A 12,807-nucleotide genomic window follows, 5' to 3' on the forward strand; every position below is an offset into this window, starting at 1 on the left:
TTTAGTTGATATTATGAAAAAAAATGCTGTGAGATAATGCTGTTGAAGTTTTCTATATTTGTTGGACTTTCTTGGACATGGGTTTAAAGCATTTAGTTCGGACATTAGCCAGATTTTAGTGTTTATGATTGAGAAGTGAGAAGTATGTTTGTTAATCTTTTATAAGCATATCAATCAAGAGAAGTAAAATGATATGAGCGCAAGAGGGATTCCGACAGCATGCTTTCACTCCGCTTTATATATAGTATGCAACAAACACGCGTGCAATTATTAACTGATGAACGATTCATTTACATTTTATTGAGAACACGGAGTAGAACAAATAGAACACTTGAGACAAGATGAAGTACCACTGCATTCCATCCACATGCGAGTATGCGACGAGATGAAGTTTAATTTCCTTTCGGTCGTAGCCAGCCAGCCAATACGGCGAATTTTTGAGAGCGCTGACCTCTTGACTGGGAATACGTGAGGCTAGCCGGTGCAGCAGCGGGGGATCACATCGGCTGATGGGTGCAGTTGCTCATCTCTTCCACCAACCTATCCATAGCAGGGCCAGGCAGGCAGATCGGCACCACGATGGCGTCCTCCCCGTTGGCGTTCTTGGAGGCTAAGAGGAAGCTAATCAGCAAGGGAAAGGGCGAGGGGACAGCTTCCGCCGGCCCCGCATAGACTGGCTTGCCCCATCCGAAGTCGAGGTCGTGAAACCTGGCCTTGGTTTCGTCAGTCAGATAATACATGCCCGCGGTGATGGGCGGACTTTGGCCCCCGCGCAGCGCGATGAGGTCGGCCGTTGACCGCATGTACTCCATGTCCACCTGGTTTTTCGCCTTCCTCACCAGCTCAACGGTGTAACTCAGGGGGTTCGTGCAGAGCTCCCTGGCCGTCGATATGGCGGCCGGGGCCGCCATCGCGTTCCCGTAGTAGCCGATGGGGATGCCGACCTCTGCGGTGGTGCGGCCGCGGGCGTTGACGACCACCATCAGTTGCATCACCTCGTCGGGGTCCGGGGCTAGCGCCACCGTGCGGAACTTCCAAATCCAGCCGGCGATGGTGTCGAACTTTGTGGCGCGCTTCTGAAGGTCTGGTGGGAGCTGTGCTCGGATAGCGGCGATCTCTCGGGGACCAAAGAAGAAGGAGCGGACGCGGAGCGCCGCGTTATCTATTAACGGAAGCATGGTATTACTGGCCTTGGTGTCAGCGTCGTCACTACTCCTGCCCGACACTTCGTCCGACTTGTCGTGCACCAGCGCCGTCTGTTGCTGGTTGCGCCCCTCCAGCAGGTCCCGTTTCCACACCGGCAGCACGGACGGAGACTGCGCTCCCCGCGCAAGCTCTGCCACCGCACCCAAGAACTGCGTCAGGCCCAGTGCGTCAGCCATGGTGTGGTTCAGTCGGACCGCAAGGATGAATCCTCCACAGGCGAGTCGCGTCACCTGCACACCAGGCATATAATATAATGGTCAGATTTCCACTAAAGTTTGATATGCTCTCGCTACTACTACTCGCCACGCCAGAATTAAGAATCCAACAAATTCTATTCGTTTTGCTTATCTAGCTACTATAATTAAAGATAGGCTAGGTTCAATAGTGTTGAAGGAAAGACGAGCGTTCAGAGGTTACCTGGAAGAGCAGGAGGGGAGTGTTGAGGATGGCAGAGGAGCCGGGGACGTCAAAGATGAGCTCCTCGAGGCACGGGAAGGGTGGCAGTAGGGGATCACCAAAGTGCTCAAGGCCAACATCAGCGTCGGCCTCGACGAACATAACCCCCTCACCGGTGCAGTCGACGGCGAGCTTCCATCCATGGTGCTCCCGGAGCCGTCCAGCGAACGGGTAGTAGGGCACAAGGGATTTGGTGAGAGCCTCCCGTATAACCCGCACGGGGTCCTTGCCGCCCATGGACTCGTTCCTCCGGTAGAACTGGATGACGGGGACTTGGAACCTCAAAAGGTCCTGCTGATCGATATCCGAGAGGTGCTTCAGCTCACGAGGCGTAGGGGCCGCCGGCGCCACCAGCACCGCCGGTCGCCTGCGCACCGTGAACTTGGGCGCCGCCGAGTAGCATGCCATATTTCTGCGGTTTTAAATGCATGTGAGACTGATTATCTTTAGTATCTGTGTTTGATTACTTCTATATATGTTGTTATGGATGTGTTTGGTTGTACGTAATCTCCTGCTTACTAATAGATTTTCCTGCAACTCAAGCTCGCACGATCTGTATGTAACCCTCTTAAATCAACATAAAGAAATAATAATCGCTTCATCTTAAATTGACTGGGTCTCACTAGCTTGCCACCAACCGACCAAAATTGGGGGGAAAAAAAAGGAATGCAGATAGATTAATTGATGCGACAACGGAATCCTCCAACCCCAGTTGCGCTCTTGAGGAGCATCGGCTGGTTTTGCATCCATCAATATCGGAAATGACATGTCCTCGACCAATTAAAAAATCGATGAAAATCTCAGTACATGATGAGTAAAAAATCTAAGTACACAAGCTTAGCAGAATATAAGACTAGATTGGATTGGGATTGGATGCCAAGCTCACCTCGCGCATAGGAGGGTGTGAGGGGCGAAACCAGCGGGGCATAGAAAGCGTTGAAGTGTGCGGGCGGGGGAGGCGCGGAGCTGCACGGTGTGGGACCGAGAGGGAGGCACGCGGCCGAGCGGAGGGAGGAGTGGCCAAGCGGAGGCACACGGTCGAGCTCCGCCACCGTGTGCGGGAACGCCGGGCCCCGCCGCGGCATCTGCACCGGCGCTCCGCTGGCCGCGTGCGCAGGAGCTGCCGAGCTCCGCCGCCGCATCCGTGCGGGTGAGCTGCTCCGGAGGTGAAGACGTACCGAGTGCTTGAGCTAGCGAGGTTTGTGCAAGTTTGGCTTGTTGGAAACGCTCGATCCCCGCGTTTCCAGCACGCCAGTTTAGGATCCTCCCTCGCATTGCTGAAGCCTGGCTGAGGAGGTAGTACAGAGAACAAGACGCATCAAACCTGTCCAACCTCTTAGCCAGGCAACCAAAGAGAGACCCTATATATATACTAAGAGCAACAATAACAACGGATGGTTCAGCTTGGAAGGAGAAAACGATTACTATCATTGAATTGATAAATTGGCCAGGTCTAAAAAATGAGCCATGCACTGCAGGTATCGCATTGAATAGTTGGCAATCCCTCGAAGTCAGCTGGGCACATGTCTTCATCACCAATGAGTTAACGGTCAACCGAAGGCTATTTGCTCAGCCCAATGCCATATGGGTGTGCATGAGGTAGTGAGCTAGTGGGGCAACAGTTTATCCCACCTTGCTAGTTGAAGTGGAGGATAACTAATAACATAAATATGGAGAAAAAAATGCAGTGCGATAATGCTGTTGAAGTTCTCTATATTTGTTGGACTTTCTTGGACATGGATTTAAAGCATTTGGTTTGGACATTAGCCAGATTTTAGTGTTGATGATTGAGAAGTGGGAAGTATGTTTGTTAATATTTTATAAGCATATCAATCAAGAGAAGTAAAAGGATATGAGCGCAAGAGGGATTCTGACAGCATGCTTTCATTCCGCTTTATATATATGCAACAAGCACGCGTGCAAGTTATTAACTGATGGACGATTCATTTACATTTTATTGAGAACACGGAGTAGAACAAATAGGACCCTTGAGACAACCATACAGTAGCGTAGCACTGCAGTCTGCAGTCCATCCACATGCGAGTATGCGACGAGATGAAGTTTAATTTTCTTTTCGGTCGTAGCCAGCCAGCCAATACGGCGACTCTTTAAGAGCGCTGACTTCCTGTCTGGGAATACGTGAGGCTAGCTGGCGCAGCAGCGGGGGATCACATCGGCTGATGGGCGCAGTTGCTCATCTCTTCCACCAACCTATCCATAGCAGGGTCAGGAAGGCAGATCGGCACCACGATGCCGTCCTCCCCGTTGGCGTTCTTGGAGGCTAAGAGGAAGCTGAACAGCGAGGGAAAGGACGGGAAGGGGACAGCTTCCGCCGGCCCCGCATACACCGGCTTGCCCCATCCGAAGTCGAGGTCGTGAAACCTGGCCTTGGTTTCGTCAGCCAGATAATACATGCCTGCGGTGATGGGCGGACTTTGCCCCCTGCGCAGAGCGATGAGGTCGGCCGTTGACCGCATGTACTCCATGTCCACCTGATTTTTTTTGCCTTCCTCACCAGCTCAACGGCGTAGCTCAAGGGGTTTGTGCAAAGCTCCCCAGCCGTCGATATGGCGGCCGGGGCCGCCATCACGTTCCCGTAGTTGCCAATGGGGATGCCGACCTCTGCAGTGGTGCGGCCGCGGGCGTTGACGACCAGCATCAGCTGCATCACCTCGTCGGGGTACGGGGCTAGCGCCACCGTGCGGAACTTCCAAATCCAGCCTTCACCTGAGGTGTGCCCTCGTGGTAGTTCTCAAGGCACGTCCAAACTTTGTGGGCTTCCTGAAAACCCTGGACGCGTGAGAACTCCGCACGAGAAACGCCGGCGAACAAGGCATTGACAGCCTTGGTGTTAGCCTCGTGCTCAGACACCTGAAGAGGCGTGGTCTGAACGGCAAGCACCTCGTAAGCCTGGTTCTTGGTAATATACTAGACCTCGGCTCCCATGCTCTGCAAGAAGGCACACATGCGAACCTTCCAATATGCATAGTCCTCGCCGGAAAACACTGGGATCTTACCAAGACTCGCCATGGTCGCCAAGTGTTTTCGAACCGGTTAAGGTACTGAAAACCTCAACCAAACTCTGATACCAATTGAGGGACCGAAAGGGCGACCAGAGGGGGGGTGAATGGGAGCTGATTCAAAAATCTTGCAAGCTGAATCTTTGGCTTAGTCCCAAATTTCACACCCAACCCTTGCGTCCTAGGTGAAGTGTAGCGTAGCTATAGAGGAGCTACACTCACACAAAACACCCCTAGGAACAAGCGTGAACGACCGCGGAAGCACCCACGAACAGCACAAAACAGTGCTCGGTATATACCACCGGTTGAACCGACATATATAATTTGACTACGTCGGTTTATCCGATGATACAGAGCCGGCAGCACGTGAACTGATAGCACCGGTTGAACCGATGCTAAGACTTGTGAAGCATCGGTTCAACCGACGTTGCAACACCGGAAGATCCAACAAATTCAAAACCGATCGACGGTGCAGTTCACCCGAGAGACTACCCGGACATAAAAACCTGGCACCGGTTGAACCGATGCATACACCGGCAAGCACCGGTTTAACCGACGCGTATGCACCGGTGCAATTGAGACGCGACGGTGTAGTTGTCCAGAGAGGTGGCAAAAAAACGTGGGCAAGAAGACACCGGTTGAACCGACGCTCAACTCTATCTAAGTGCCGGTGCAACGAGTTAAACGCCAAAACCTCAACCCAGAACAACCTACTCACCGGTTGAACCGATGCATACCATTTCAAAACGTCGGTTCATCCGGTGCTAGGACGAACAGAGCCCAGAAACCCTTTTCAGTTTGCGTTCGTTGGAAAACCCGATGATCGAGTGGGCAAATTAAGTCCAAATCTTACCAAATTTTGCAGGCATGATCATAAGGGACTTGTGAACACGTCAACGGAAGGAATCAACGAATTACTCCATGGTTTGGGAGAAATCGACGAAATCCGAAGCAAGATTGGGGTTTTCTCAAAAAAACCAAAACTTTGATTCGGTTGAGCTCGTGAATCCGAGGGTCTTAGCACTAGGCAAGATGTGTTAGGAGTGCTCCAAGGAGTCACGAAAATGTCAAGAGCCAACTCCACAACTCGTGCTCAAGAATCGACGAACGAAAATCGAATTCATCCCAAAACAAAGCACAAATCGTACGAGATTGACACGAATTCAAAACCCCAGAGGGCACAAGAAGGATTGGGCCTCCTTTCCCACACAATCTCAGTACAATGTCTTCCAAGAATCCATCCCTAAAACCCTAAGCCTAGAGAGGAGAGATGAAGCAGGGAGACAGGGACAGAGGGCGACGGGAGAAAGAGCAGGGGCGCTATCCTTCTGTTGCGTGAGGCAAAAGGCAGGAGAGAGAGAGAGAGAGGGTGAGGGGTATTTAACCCACTAACTCTAGACCAAACTACCCCTAGACTTAATTAGGCACTAGAAAGCCCTTAGGGGCAAACCCGGAAAAGATACATTGGACTCATCCGACGGTCGTGGTTCTTTCTTCGAGTCGAAGTCTTCTCCGCGATGCCGCCAGTTGATGAAGATCCGGTTCACGGTTTGAGGGGTCCGCGAAACCCGGGTAGTTGGCCGATTTTGAGAAAATCGCCAAAACTCCACGTGCGGAAAGATTCCCGCCTCCACGCTGTGGCCCTAGACGCCGTTCCCGCCTCGGCCTTCTGACGGCCCTAGACGCCGCCCGACACCCGTCACCTCCGCGCCCGCAGCGAGGCCCTAGACACCGTCGACGCCCGTCGCCTCCGTCAGTCCCGAGACTGACGCCCGTGCCTCCACGACTTGGTGTCTTCAACCGCCATCCGCCTCCTTGGTTTTGTGGCGCAAACCAAGAAACCCGCCTTCCTTCGCCGCTCGCGCCCTTGATCCAGGAGTGGACGCCACAGTTGCCGCCCGGCCTGAGCTCCTCCATGGCAACTCTCTGTCGACACTCGACGCCCGTGTACCTGCAACTAAAGACCAAGCGCACGATCACACCGCACGGTTGACAATTCACTCATCACAGGCAGGATAGAGTACTCAACATTCCTCAATCTCCCCCTTGATGAGTGCATTGTCAACACACCACCTGTAACCAGAGAAGTGATAAACAGAGAAGCAAGAAAGCGAAGAACTCAAGCAAGCGACAAAAAGCTCAGAAAGGTAGAAATAGTCACTTACTCAAGCAGATATCGATCCCCTAAGACAAGGGCAACGACTCGACGCAATCGATCAAAAGCCAAAACTTGACTCCTCAAAGACAGTGGTAACGCTCGACGCAGTCATGCTCGAAGTGGAGAGAAAACCAGGAGCCAAACAAAGCAGAAACTCCCAATGCAAAGCTTTTCCCTCTCACAAGTGCAACTCTCCCAAAATGATGCACTCTCAAAGCCCTGTGCGCAACAAGTTTTTCAAAAAAAATCAAACAAGTCTCCCCCTTGTCCGTTCACTTCTCCCAAAATTCTCCCCCTTGTTGGCACATGCACACATCAATTCTAAAAAGACCTCAAGCTCCCTCTGAAGCTGAAACTCCCCCTAGACAGATGCTATGCAATGAATGCAATGCAGGAGGTGTAAGTGAAAGCATTCAGGGATATAATGATATGAGCAACATCTAGTCACAGGCACGTGTGCATCCATAAACAAGACCTGCATCTAGCTCAACAGGGTATATCAAATCAGTCTAGAGCTAGACAAGTTCAGTTTAGGAGAAATAAAAGCATCACCCAAGATCTAGCACTAACAAGTAGGGAATGGAAAACTGTGCTAATCATACTCATACAGGTGAGCCAAACTAGCCAAAGCATGTTGCAAACATTCTTTTTTCAATCAAATTATATCAAGCAATTCTTAATGCCAGGGGTTGAAAGCTTGTCATGCTTTACTTAGCAACGAGGCTAAGCCTATGTCAAAGACAATCAGAAGCTTAAGACACTTGTTTCAGTCATGCACAGCCTTGCCCGGGTTCTCACAAGTGCAAAGTGAGCCATCCCGAAAGCTCGATCTGCGCGACAAGCAATCCCACCTGGATCTTTTCAATCCATCTCAAGAACAGTTCAAGCAATTTGATCAAATTTAGATTATTTCAAGTATGAATTGCTGAATGAAAGGCTACACTAGCATGAATAAGATAGCAAAGTATATCAACACACCCTAACATGCTAGTAGCCAAGACAGGGTGATCATGTTTTCAGATTTTCAAACCAAAATAGCTTAACTCAGATGATGTCATATACACAGTGGAGCAAGCTATACATGATCAAATTTATCAACTCACACTAGCTGGTACTAGAAGATCATAGCAATGTATACAAGAATGCTAGTGCAAGTGAGACAATGCAAAATGCAAACATGTACAATGCATATGCACAATGCACCTACCAAACCTAGAAAAAAAAAGAGAAGAAAAAACAAAGAACTACAAAGAGCTAACCAAGGAAAAGTCAGCGATCAAAGGGGGTAACAAACCCCAAGCTCCCCTTGCAAGCGAGCAAAGGTGTCCTGCTCAAGTGGTTTGGTGAGGATATCTGCGGTTTGCCTCTCTGAAGGGACATGGATCAAGTCTTTGTGTCCCCTCTCATGGTTATCTCGCAGGAAATGGAAGCGGATATCTATGTGCTTAGTTCTGGAGTGTAGGACAGGGTTCTTAGCAATGCTAATGGCTAACATGTTGTCTACAAAGATGGGAACCCTACCGAAACTCAATCCATAATCCTGCAAGGTTTGTTTCATCCAAAGTATCTGGGAGCAGCAGCTAGTAGCGGCAACATACTCAGCTTCTGTGTAAGAAAGCGCTACGCTAGCCTGCTTGCGAGAGGACCAAGACACCAAAGATGTACCGAGAAATTGACAGGTGCCGGATGTCGACTTGCGATCCAACCGACACCCACCGAAATCGGCATCAGAAAAGCCCACCAAAACTAGAGAAGAATCCGCAGAATACTAAAGACCAAATTCAGGGGTGAATTTCAGATATCTGAAGATGCGTTTCACCACCTGCCTGTGGGAGGTGCGCGGAGAAGCCTGGTAGCGCGCACAGAGGCAGACGCCGAACTGAATGTCCGGTCGCGTCGCCGTCGGGTACAGGAGAGAGCCGATCATACTCCTGTACTCCTTCTGGTCCACCGCCTCGCCATCCAAGTCCTCATCAAGCGCCGTCGATGTGCTGCTTGGAGTCGGCTGAGGAGACAAGTTGCTCATGTCGAACTTCCGCAGCAAGTCTTTGGTGTACATGGCTTGATGAACGAACGTGCCCTGGGAACTTTGCTTGATCTGCAGCCCGAGGAAGAATTGCAGCTCACCCATCATGCTCATCTCGAACTCCCTGGACATATGCTCAGAAAACTTGGAGACAAGAGCGTGAAAAGAGCCACCAAAGATAATATCATCCACGTATATCTGAACTAAAAGAAAATCAGTGCCAGACCGCATGAGGAACAAAGTTTTATCCACACATCCCATTTTAAAGCCCTGAGCCAGCAAAAAGGTTTTCACTCTATCATACCAAGCTCTAGGTGCCTGTTTCAAACCATAAAGTGTTTTCTGAAGTTTATAAACACGGTTCGGAAACTTGTGATTTTCGAAACTAGGGGGTTGCTTCACATAAACCCCTTCTTTGATAAAACCATTCAAGAAGGCAGATTTAACGTCCATTTGGAAAACTTTAAAACCCTTGGAAGCAGCAAATGCAAGAAAGATTCGAATAGCTTCCAAACGAGCAACAGGGGCAAAAGTCTCCTCAAAATCAATACCCTCTTTTTGGCAAAACCCTTGGGCTACAAGATGGGCCTTGTTCCGAACAACCAAACCATCCTCACCCTGCTTGTTTTTGAAAACCCACTTCGTTCCGATGGGATTACAAGCAGGTGGAGGCTCGACTAAAACCCAAACTTAGTTTTTTTCAAAATTTTCAAGTTCCTCATACATGGCATTGACCCAATTAGAATCAGAAAGAGCGTGTCCAATATCTTTGGGCTCAAAAGAGGCAACAAACGCTGAATGAGCAAAGCCAGCGATACTCGTTACCTTGGACCTGGTGACTCACTCGTTGAGATCACCTAACATCTGTTGAGGTGGATGACGATGCTGAATGTGTCGAGGTGCTTCCCGCGTCGAAGTCGCCTCCTCCTCAACCAAGTCTGGTGTCTCCTCAGGTGCAGCTGGTGAAGCCTGAGTCACCTCCTCGATCGGCCCCCGGAAAGTAGACGTAGTCGGGTCGGGGCCGTCGTCATCGTCCGAGCTCGTGGCGGAGACGGCTGGGTCCACAGCACGCGTGGTAGCCTCAGCGTCGCCCTCCTCAGCTTCTTCCTCCTCATCTTCAAAGATGGAGGTGCCGAGCTCATCATCTCCTGCAACTTCAAAGACAGAAGAATTGCACGGTGCAGTCTCGTCGAAAGTGAGTTCACAAGTCTCTCTGACGATGTTAGTATCAATAATCAGCACACGGTACGCTCTAGAGTGAGAAGCATAACCAAGAAAAATGCCCTCAGACGAGTGAGACTAAAACTTATCAAGATTTCCATCTTTCAACACAAAGCACCGGCAATCAAAAACTCTGAGATGGTCAACACGGGGCTGGCGTCCAAATCACAACTCATAAGAAGTCCTGTGCATGAAAGCACACAAGAAAATACGGTTGGACACGTAACAAGCGGTGTTAACCGCCTCAGCCCAGTATTTGCGAGGAGTCCTATGCTCATTGAGCATCGTCCTCACCATCTCAACCAGCGTCCGATTCTTCCGCTCTACAACTCCATTTTGCTGTGGAGTGTAGGGAGAAGAATACTGGTATTCAAGCCCTTGATCACTGCAAAAGGCGTCAAAATGAGCATTTTTGAATTCTGTGCCATTATCACTACGAATCGCCCGTATGGCCTGGGATAGCTCGTTTTTCAACCTCAAGATCATGTCTCGAACAAACTCGAAAGCCTCATCCTTGGTTCTCCTGAAAAAGACCCAAGAATAGCGAGAAAAGTCATCCACGATCACAAGAATGTACCACTTCCCACCAACTGACATCACCCTAGAAGGACCAACTGTGTCCATGTGTAGCAACTTTCCAGGGTGAGTGGTCATCACCTGATTAACAGGCGGATGAGAAGCGGCAATCATCTTCCCGTGACGACATAGATGGCAAACAAGATCCTTTTCAAACTTCAATTTGGGCAATCCTCGGATTAGGCCAAGTGAGCTAAGTCTAGACAATAAGTCGAAGCTCAAATGTCCAAGTCTCCTATGCCACTTCCACATATCGGAAGAAGGACCAGCCAACAAGCAACGAGAAGGGCCAAGAGAAGTTCCAGAGAAGTCAACCAAGAAAACCCGATTGCGAGGTAAACTCTAGCAAACCAAATCTCCTCTGGAATCTAAAACACGCGAACAGCCCTCCTTGAAGCGAACTTCAAAACCCTCATCAAGAAGTTGCGAAACAGAGAGCAAATTGAACCCAAGGTTCGAAACCAAAGCAACTTCTCTCAGGGTAAAGCGATCAGAAACTCTAACAGCGCCAACACCACGTACCTTGCCCTTACCATTATCCCCAAAAATGATGTATTCTTTGTGGCACGTTGGGGTAAGGCTGGAGAACCATTTGTCATTCCTGGTCATATGGCGCGAACAACCGGAGTCCATGATCCACTTGTTCTCCAAGCCTCCAACCTGCACATCAATAGTGAGACAAAGGGTGAGCAAATGTCTCAACACTGGGGTTAGCAAAGTGTGAAGCGAACCAGTGTCGAGCCATTTGCTCTACAGACGGGTTAGCAAACTCAGGCAAAACGTATCCCCTGTCCCGTCTACCGCGAGGCTAACGACCACCACCGCGAGGAAAGCGTGGTGCATCGTAACCTCCTCCAAAGCCTCGGTCCCGTGGTCTATAGCCGTACTGAGGATGACCAGAAGCACGACCGGCAAAGCAACCACAAGCTGGAGCACGGTAACCACCACCGTCTCCCTGTCCTCCACCAACACGACGCACCCTAGCGTCTTGCCTACCACCACGCCGAGGAGGACCATGCACCTGAGCAGAGTACATGTCCGGGTTGCGTCTCTCCTGCTCACGCCTCACAGCAAACACACTGATGATGGACATGTCTAGGGCGTCTTGATGGTATAGATCCCAAAGATTCTCTAGCTCGATCCATACGTCATCCATCCCCCGATAGAAATAGCTATGTTTAATTCGAGCAGCGAACATTATATTCCCCGCTGCAGAATATTTCATGTACCATTGATGCAACCGATGCATTCTTGTTGGTAGCATGTCAATTAACTCTGGCCACATCAAAGGTTCCCCCAGTTTAAATGGTTTTCTGCCTGACCCTTCGTGAATCGGGCCTTTGTCTTTCCCAAGGAGCTGATCTTTTGTGAGGCCTGTTTCCACCACAAACTCTGCAATAGCTTTATCCTCTTTTGAAAGAACCTTGAAAGGGAGTATCAATTGGTTGAGCTGTTCTCCGAGCTAGGGAACTTGGTTGTACCGACGATTACCCTTTTTCTCCCATGATTTTATGATTGAGCGGTCATAGTCCGATAAGCATTCTTTCTCCTTTGGTTGGCACATGATTCCCAGAAAAATTTCTTGGCTGCTGGATCCACCGGTACCTTGGGCTCAGGCTTCTATGGCTTGAAGTGATCGTCCTCTTCTTTTTGCACGGCCGCTGTCAATTCCTCAGGAGTCATATCGTGCCCTCACTTCTCTGGAGGGGGCTTCTCTTTCTTCTTACGTTGTTGGGTCTTGTTCAGCCTAGGAGGCGACGGTGGCGGGACCCAAGCAGATGATGATGATTTCTTCTTGGCCGGAGGTGGAGGTGGAGGTGGAGGTGACATAGGCGATGGACTAGGGTCTCGGGCAGCGTTCGGCGACGGTGGTTCCACGCTGCTGTCTCGGGCATTGGCCAGCGATGGCGGTTCCATGCTGGGTTCTCGGGCAACGGCTGGTGACGACGGTTGCACGCTGGGGTACCTTTGTTCTGCCGGTGACCTCGGAGCCAATGCTGTGGAGTCTGTGGTTCCTTGCGGAAATCTTATGTATCGCTTGTTCCAATGGATCCAAGTGTGCAGAGCCTGTCCTAGTTCCTCTTCTCGGTCACCTACAGGGATCTCGAGGTTGAGGTCTTCCCATCCTTTCTCGACACGATCAA

General features: G+C 50.3%; 1 protein-coding gene across 1 annotated transcript; it reads right to left on the bottom strand.

Moving 5' to 3' along the window:
* Window positions 1-209: 209 nt before the first annotated feature.
* LOC120643935 (benzyl alcohol O-benzoyltransferase-like) lies at window positions 210-2,983 on the bottom strand. The gene is made up of 3 exons (XM_039920451.1): window positions 2,549-2,983; window positions 1,624-2,074; window positions 210-1,436 (listed from the first exon to the last, which is right to left on the bottom strand). The coding sequence occupies exons 1-3, from the start codon at window positions 2,935-2,937 to the stop codon at window positions 498-500; spliced, it is 1,779 nt and encodes a 592-aa protein (XP_039776385.1). The 5' UTR covers window positions 2,938-2,983; the 3' UTR covers window positions 210-497.
* Window positions 2,984-12,807: the final 9,824 nt, after the last annotated feature.

Source organism: Panicum virgatum, chromosome 8K, assembly GCF_016808335.1.
Source record: "Panicum virgatum strain AP13 chromosome 8K, P.virgatum_v5, whole genome shotgun sequence".
In the NCBI taxonomy this organism is placed as follows: domain Eukaryota; kingdom Viridiplantae; phylum Streptophyta; class Magnoliopsida; order Poales; family Poaceae; genus Panicum; species Panicum virgatum.

Coding starts and splice junctions, on each gene's coding strand:
- LOC120643935 (XM_039920451.1), bottom strand. CDS start 2,937: ATGCGAGGGAGGATCCTAAACTGGCGTGCTGGAAACGCGGGGATCGAG. Junction 2,075..2,548: donor CACACCCTCCTATGCGCGAG/GTGAGCTTGGCA, acceptor TTAAAACCGCAG/AAATATGGCATGCTACTCGG. Junction 1,437..1,623: donor CTCCCCTCCTGCTCTTCCAG/GTAACCTCTGAA, acceptor CCTGGTGTGCAG/GTGACGCGACTCGCCTGTGG.